Source organism: Macrobrachium rosenbergii, chromosome 16, assembly GCF_040412425.1.
Source record: "Macrobrachium rosenbergii isolate ZJJX-2024 chromosome 16, ASM4041242v1, whole genome shotgun sequence".
NCBI classification, from domain to species: domain Eukaryota; kingdom Metazoa; phylum Arthropoda; class Malacostraca; order Decapoda; family Palaemonidae; genus Macrobrachium; species Macrobrachium rosenbergii.
The window spans coordinates 32,928,762-32,936,261 of record NC_089756.1 but is presented as its reverse complement, the minus strand read 5'-3'; the positions used below and the strand labels follow the sequence as shown (position 1 = coordinate 32,936,261).

General features: G+C 35.7%; 1 protein-coding gene and 1 long non-coding RNA gene across 2 annotated transcripts in view; one reads left to right on the top strand and one right to left on the bottom strand.

Annotated features, from left to right (window-relative positions):
* The window catches only part of LOC136846921 (uro-adherence factor A-like), a 2,582-nt gene extending 114 nt beyond the window's left edge, over positions 1-2,468 (bottom strand). The window contains exons 1-2 of the mRNA XM_067118173.1: positions 2,387-2,468; positions 1-218 (exon numbers count right to left, since the gene is read on the bottom strand). The exon at positions 1-218 is cut by the window's left edge and continues 114 nt beyond it. Of these exons, the coding sequence (XP_066974274.1) occupies positions 1-218; positions 2,387-2,468 (300 nt within the window). The remainder of the gene's footprint in view (positions 219-2,386) is intronic.
* A 1,304-nt stretch (positions 2,469-3,772) lies between these two features.
* LOC136847282 (uncharacterized) overlaps positions 3,773-7,500 on the top strand; it is a 146,088-nt gene continuing 142,360 nt past the window's right edge. The window contains exon 1 of the long non-coding RNA XR_010855693.1: positions 3,773-4,524. This is a non-coding gene — a long non-coding RNA (uncharacterized lncRNA). The remainder of the gene's footprint in view (positions 4,525-7,500) is intronic.

Below are 7,500 nucleotides of genomic sequence, written 5' to 3'. Positions count from 1 at the left end.
TGCTGACACAGATTTTAAAGACTGGAGTGCTGACACAGATTTTAAAGACTGGAGTTCTGACACAGATTTTAAAGACTGGAGTTCTGACACAGATTTTAAAGACTGGAGTGCTGACACAGATTTTAAAGACTGGAGTTCTGACACAGATTTCAAAGACTGGAGTTCTGACACAGATTTCAAAGACTGGAGTTCTGACACAGATTTTAAAGACTGGAGGTCTGACACAGAATTTAGAGATTGGAGTGATTTATCATTGCAAGTCGAATAATAAAAATGGCCAAAACGTTATTCATTTACCCTAATATAGTTCAACCTGTATTTTAATATTTTACTTACATCATATATATATATATATATATATATATATATATATATATATATATATATATATGTATATATGTAAATATATATATATATATATATATATATATATATATATATATATATATACACACATACACACACACACAACACATATATATATATATATATATATATATATATATATATATATATATATATATATATATATATATATATATATATGTATGGTTGCCTTCTTCATAGGCCTATTCCTAGGCCTAATTACAAATTGACCCAGTTATGAAATTTCGGTTATGATTTGTAAATCGATCTGCTCTCAAAAAGGTCAGTATTCCTTCAAGTTAATTTTCAAATTAATCCAAATATTAAAATATCTTTTAGTTTTTTTAATTTTGAATAAACTCTGTATTTTCTTGTTCCTTATGATTAATAAAAAGTGATCTCTTCTCATAAATTTATCAGTATTGTTTTAAGTTAATTTTAACATTAACTCAAAAGCTAACAATTATTCAGTGGTTGGATTGTGAATAAACCTTATATTGTGTTTTCCTGTTAGTTTTACAATCATAATGACAGACTGAATTCAAATTCAGATCAGCACTCGAAAATAAAAAAAAAAATTAGTAAAATAAAAAAAGATGAAAATCGTTATTTTGTTAATGACAGATTGAATTCAAATTCAGATCGGCACTCGAAAAAAAAAAAATAGTAAAATAATAAAAAATGAAAATCGTTATTTTGTTAATGACAGATTGAAAACAAATTCAGATTAGCCCTCGAAAATAAAAAAATTTACCAAAATAAAAAAAAAGATAAAAATCGTTTTGTTAATGACAGATTGAAAAATTCAGATCAACACTCAAAAACGTAAAAAGTAAAAAAAAAAATTACTAAAATAAAAAAAAGATGAAAATCATTATTTTGTTAATGACAGATTGAATTCAAATTCAGATCAGCACTCAAAAACGTAAAAAATAAAAAAAAAGAGTAAAATAATAAAATACGAAAATCGTTATTTTTTCCCCCCCCCCCGGGGGCAGCAACTCGTGTCCAATTCTGTTCACGAATCCTTTTTCCCGTCTTTCCAGAATCTTTTCCAAATACTTTTACTTTCCCCGTTGCATTTGCCGGCCCGGCACGGCGCGCTGCTTTTGTTGCAGGGGAGGGCGAAAGTTGTTTGCGTTGAATGTTCCTCCTCTGATTTCGCCGTTACGCAACGCCGGTTACAGCAGCACAAACAACAGTTGGACAACAGCACCAGCGGCAATAACAATAGTAACAACAAACAAGTAAAATATACTTTTTCTGTACAGCCCCTACAGCGTATATTCAAGGCCACCGAATATAGATCTATATATCTTTCGGCTGTGGTCTCGGTACGTTGCTGTATGAGCCGCGGCCCGTGAACTTTAAAAATCACGTCCCGGTGGTGGCCTGGCCTATGTCGTTGCCAGAAGTGTGATTATGGCTAAGTTTTACCTTAAATAAAAGTGCTGACAGAAAAAAGTGCGGACAGAAAAAATTGCGGATAGAAAAAAAGTGCGGATAGAAAAAAGCGCTGACAGAAAAAATTGCGGATAGAAAAAATTGCGGATAGAAAAAACTGCGGACAGAAAAAATTGTGGACAGAAAAAGTGGGACAGAAAAAATTGCGGACAGAAGAAAGTGCGGGCAGAAAAAGTGCGGACAGAAAAAGTGCGGACAGAAAAAATGCGGACAGAATAAAACTGCGGACAGAAAAAATTGCGGACAGAAGAAAGTGCGGACAGAAAAAAGTGCGGACAGAAAAAAGTGCGGACAGAAGAAAGTGCGGACAGAAAAAAGTGCGGACAGAAAAAGGTGCGGACAGAATAAAGTGCAGACTGACAGACAAAGCCACCACAATAGTTTTCTTTTACAGAAAACTAAAACAACTGCAAAATTTTTTTTTTTTTTTTCTCCGGGATCATAATAATTTTATCCGTGGAGAAATGCTTTGTTGTGTTTAGGCCTATTAGTGAGAGATCGTGGGTATTCTATTCCCCAATTGAGCCGGAACGTTTCGGGCACATCCCTTCAATACCCTTCTGAACATTTTGTTCAGTCAAGTATCGTGTAGCTATCAGACGACTGTCGTGGGTCGCAGCATGGTTGAGGAAGGGCATGAAGGCACCGACCTTCTCGCAAATGACATGGTCTGTTATTCAACTCATCAGTGAGAGACCAGAGTTCGATTCCATTTTCTGAAAAGTTTATCATACCCCTGATGACCCGGCAATGAATTGGGCATTACTTGGTGTTAGTTGACTGATTGGTCGCAGGGAGGATAGGGCATAATGCCAGCAACCTCATTCCAAAGAGATTTGTGAGTTTGTTCAGTGAGAACTACTGCCGTGGAAGCCACTATCATAAGAAGCATCGATGTTTCGGAGCAGTAGTCTCATGTCCAGGGCACTAAAGCCCCCGGTGAAGTGTTGTGCCCCCACAGCAGAGGAAATACCCCTAAAACGATGGATGACTCTCTTCAAAAAAAATTATAACCCTCATACTATACAGTCACATACAATATTACAATCCGTTAATCTTATATAAACCACCATAATCGTCATGGCTGGTTGGCAAATCCCTGAGATGTATGCTAGTATTGCACCATTCCCGTTTTTTTTTTTTTTTGCCATGCCCCTAGGTTAGGTTAAGGTTAGAGAAAAGTTGACATATATCCTTGTGGTTTTGAATGGAGACGGCCGTTCTTGGCGTACGTAAGAGAACACGAGTAGGCCTATATAAAAAGGGATCTTTCCTAGTTAGTTATCCCGTAGGGGATGACCGTTAAAAACATAAACAAATACCATAAAGATAATGACCCCCAAGAAATATTAGTCCTAGATAACGACCCCCGAACTTTACTGTGGGCCACTATCTAGGAAAGATCCAAAAAAAGGAATCTGGATGTTTCGGTAATTAAAGAAATATCAAAGAACTGAGTGAGTTACCAGGATGTACAAATAATGAAACATTTATAGGCGTGTGTAGTATAATAGAAAGTCTGGATGAGTGAAGGACTTAAAGCTGTGAGTATTTTAGAGTGATAATTCATTATTATTATTATTATTATTATACCAGGAAAGAGCATGGTAGAATTTTGACTGGTGAAGTAAGCAGGGAAAGGGGTTAACTACTTGTCACGAAACATTATATTATTCGAAGTGGTATTATATTGGTTTTCACATACTTTTTAACAGTAGTTTTATTTCATCATCATTGTAGGTATTGTTACAGTAAAATGACCGTCATCATTGAGATGTAAATAATTTATTACTGCATTTTCAGTCAGCATAGGTTGGTACGCATTATCTTCCTACACACAGGTTTGTGGTGGTCTCGTTGACGATTCAAGTGGTGTTGGTGGAGGTTTTGTTTCGCGTTTCTCTTTGAATATATTTGTAACTACTTGGTGAAAACGTCAGAAAATGCCAGAAAATCATACAAATGAATCTCCATCTCCTGTTACAGGACCCAGCACAGGGAAGGAAGCAGGCGAAAGTGCGCCCATTCTTCCTGGTACGTTAGTGTGTCTTGGCTGTCAGAAGCGACGTCAACGCCATCTTCGTCAGAAGGAAGCGAGTGATTTTGTTGACGGTGTGAATCTCCGTTTGGTGAACCTGACTTCAATTAGTACTATAGCCAGTTTATGAAGCTGGGAGAGGAAATTTGATGTTGAAGACAGTGAAGGAAGTTGAGCTGATGGTGATAGAAAAGTCAGAGCCAGCCTACACCGTAGACCCTCACAGATACTGAAGGAAATTGCACTGTGCCCAACGGAAACTTCAGAAAGCCCATTTCTCCACACCGCCGTCGCTACCTAACTTAACTTCGTAAGTTAACTTCATAATAGGCCTACTGGTGATGATATGGCCACGGTCCCGATGGTATGACGAGTCCTGATGATGAGGAGGTCCTGTGTCAAGTGATAGTGCTCTTGACGATGATAACAGGATGGTGGCTCCTTGTTAGGCCTACTGGTTTTGATAAAACGGCGTGGCCACCGACCTTACCTGGCTTAAATGAATATTGGGTGGGCCTACGTTAGTGTGGCAACCGAAAACTTTTATGGCTGCCAAGGAAATTGACTCTTGGCGCCTGGCTTCAAAAGGTTGGAGGTACAGCCATCAATGTCGTTTTTTGATCAAGACTACGATCTCCTGAATTCGTAAAGACGGCGTAAGTGTTAAAATATTTCCTTTTTTTTATATGAATTTTCGTTGACATTCATTTTTTTTTCAATGCCTGCTGTTGTATTGAGTGTGGATGCAACTTCATATTTTACAATTCGTTAGGCCTATGTGCATTTAAAAAACAAAAAGTGTTGCTTGTGGGAGGCGTGTATTGTTTTTGTTGAAAATAAAGTGTTTTTCACGGACTTGTATAATTAATGAGAATGAAGTGATTAGGTTATAATTAATGGGAATGAAATGATTAGGTTATAATTCATGAGAATGAAATGATTAGGCTTTAATTAATAAGAATGAAATGATTGGGTTTTAAACAATGAGAGTGAAGTGATTAAGTTATAGTAAATGAGAATGAAGCGGTTAGGCTTTCATGAGAATGAAATGATTTGTTACAATTAATGGGAATGAGAAGGAAATGATTGTTATAATTAATGAGAATGAAACGATTAGGTTAGGTGCCGGATTAAAGCCACAGATATGATAATTCCCAATTCACTAGGCCTATAAGGGTGTGCTATTAGTGTTTTTAGTGGGTTGGTTCCTCGTATTTATGTAGAAAAGGGTGTTATATATATATATATATATATATATATATATATATATATATATATATATATATATATATATATATATATATATATATATATATATATATATATATATATATATATATATATATATATATATATATATATATATTATGTAACGGGTTAAGATCTTGAAGAAAATTTGCTTAATGTTTCATGTATTAAAAAAATGTGTACAGCAATAACGAAATTATATTATTCCATCTTCAAAGGTTCAAGAAGATGCAATGCATTATTGCCTAATGCAGTTCATGCATTTTAATACAGTTTTATCTATTTATGAATTTATTAATTTAGTTTTTATTTTTTTTTAATAAGTGGGATCTCTTCTTTCTTTATTTCCTTTTACCTTCTCTTACTTCCTAATGAGCACCATATTCTTGGGAAGCTTGAATTTCAAGTCAATGGCCCCTGTGGTGGGCTTGTTCCATATGAATAGGGTTCATCTTCTGAATAATAATAATAATAATAATAATAATAATAATAATAATAATAATAATAATAATAATAATAATAATAATAATAATAATAATAAAGTTGACTTAACCTTTATCATTCCCATTTCTTCGACGCTGTAACAGACATTTCAACTTTTGTACAGTATAAAGGTTTGTTTTTGTTTTCCTAAAAAAAAGATTCCTGTTGCCACCTCGTCCTTGCAATATGTGGCAAGTGATCAGATTAAAAAAAAAAAAAAAAAAAAGACTATCAAAGATTAAGTAAATCAAGTGAGGTACTGAAATCTCTGCAAAAAAAGTTCAAAATAAAAAGTGTCTTGGTAAATAAATACTGGAATTGGGGAATTTGTGATTGGACTGTTTAGGCCTATTTCCTCTATTGGTGGTAGGATAAAAAAAAAAAAAGTGTTTTAGGTAAATAAATAGTGGAATTGGGAATTTGTAATTGGACTGTTTAGGCCTATCTCCTTTATTGGTGATGGGACAAAAAAGAGTGTCTAGGTAAATAAATACTGGAATTGGGGCATTTGTAATTGGACTGTTTAGGCCTATATCCTTTACTGGTGGTTGGATGAAAGAGTGTCTAGGTAAATAAATACTGGAATTGGGAATTTGTGACTGGACTGTTTAGGCCTATCTACTTTATTGGTAGTAGGATAAAAAGAGAGTGTCTAGGTAAATAAATACTGGAATTGGGAGTTTGTGATTGGACTGTTTAGGCCTATCTCCTTTGTTGGTAGTAGGATAAAAAGAGTGTCTAGGTAAATAAATACTGGAATTGGGGCATTTGTAATTGGACTGTTTAGGCCTACCTCCTTTATTGGTTTTAGGTGTGCATGGTGGATGTAAATTCAAGAGAGTAGGTGGAAACTTCACATGAAATGTTTACAAAGAAATACGGTCTTATGCAGGGATAGAGGCTAGAAATTGTTGAAGTATAGTAATGTGGGCAAAAAGGTAGACATAGTGAGATGACAGAGTGATGCTTCGTCACAAGGAGAAAATAGGGTGATACTTTGGCTTGTTATCTAGGCGTCACCTACTCCGAGGTGCTAGTACTAAACGCCGTGTGGTGAATGTAAAGTATAGACGGCCGCTCGAAGATATCGTTTATTAATGTAATTTGTCGACCACACAGTATAGAAATGGGTGTAAATAATGATTCCCGAGGGCCAGTACTAAACACGGCGTCCCAAGGAGCTTCCGCCATGTTTAGTACTAGCACCTCGGAGTAGGTGACGCATAGATAACAGGCCAAAGTAGCACCAAAAACAGGTTGAAGATAAAATAAGTTAAAAGGGAAAACTTAATTACAGGAAGTAGGAGAGGCGCAGAAGGTGCTGATGCTTGCAAGCAAGGGCTTTCAAATGCAGCTAAAGCAGGAATGAGTTCAGCAACTATGGGACTTTGCTTTCCAAGTATTCATTCTCGACTGAGCTGTTAGGAATGAACGCTCCAACAATTTTAGACTTTTTTTTCTTTAAAACCACCTAATATAAAAGAGTTCATTTTGTCGTCAGGTGACTCAAAGGAAAACTTTAAACTTCAGGCAGTGTTTTTTACAACACCTTGAGACTGGGACGCTAATTTTTACTTTCATTTCCTAGGTTTTGTCATAACTTTACCAAAGGTTTGGTTTTTCGTGGTTTGCGAACGGAAATGCAGATTTTTCCTCTTGTCTCTGTCTATCTCACCTAATCAAGTACCATTTAAATGCCTCTGTCGAAGAACATTTAGAGAGAGAGAGAGAGAGAGAGAGAGAGAGAGAGAGAGAGAGAGAGCATGAGTCAGAAAAACACAAGTTCTGGATTGCTGTCGGTGACTTTGAGATTTTGAAGATGCAAAAACGCTCTCTCTCTCTCTCTCTCTCTCTCTCTCTCTCTCTCTCTCTCTCTCTCTCTCTCTCTCAGAGAAAGCCCT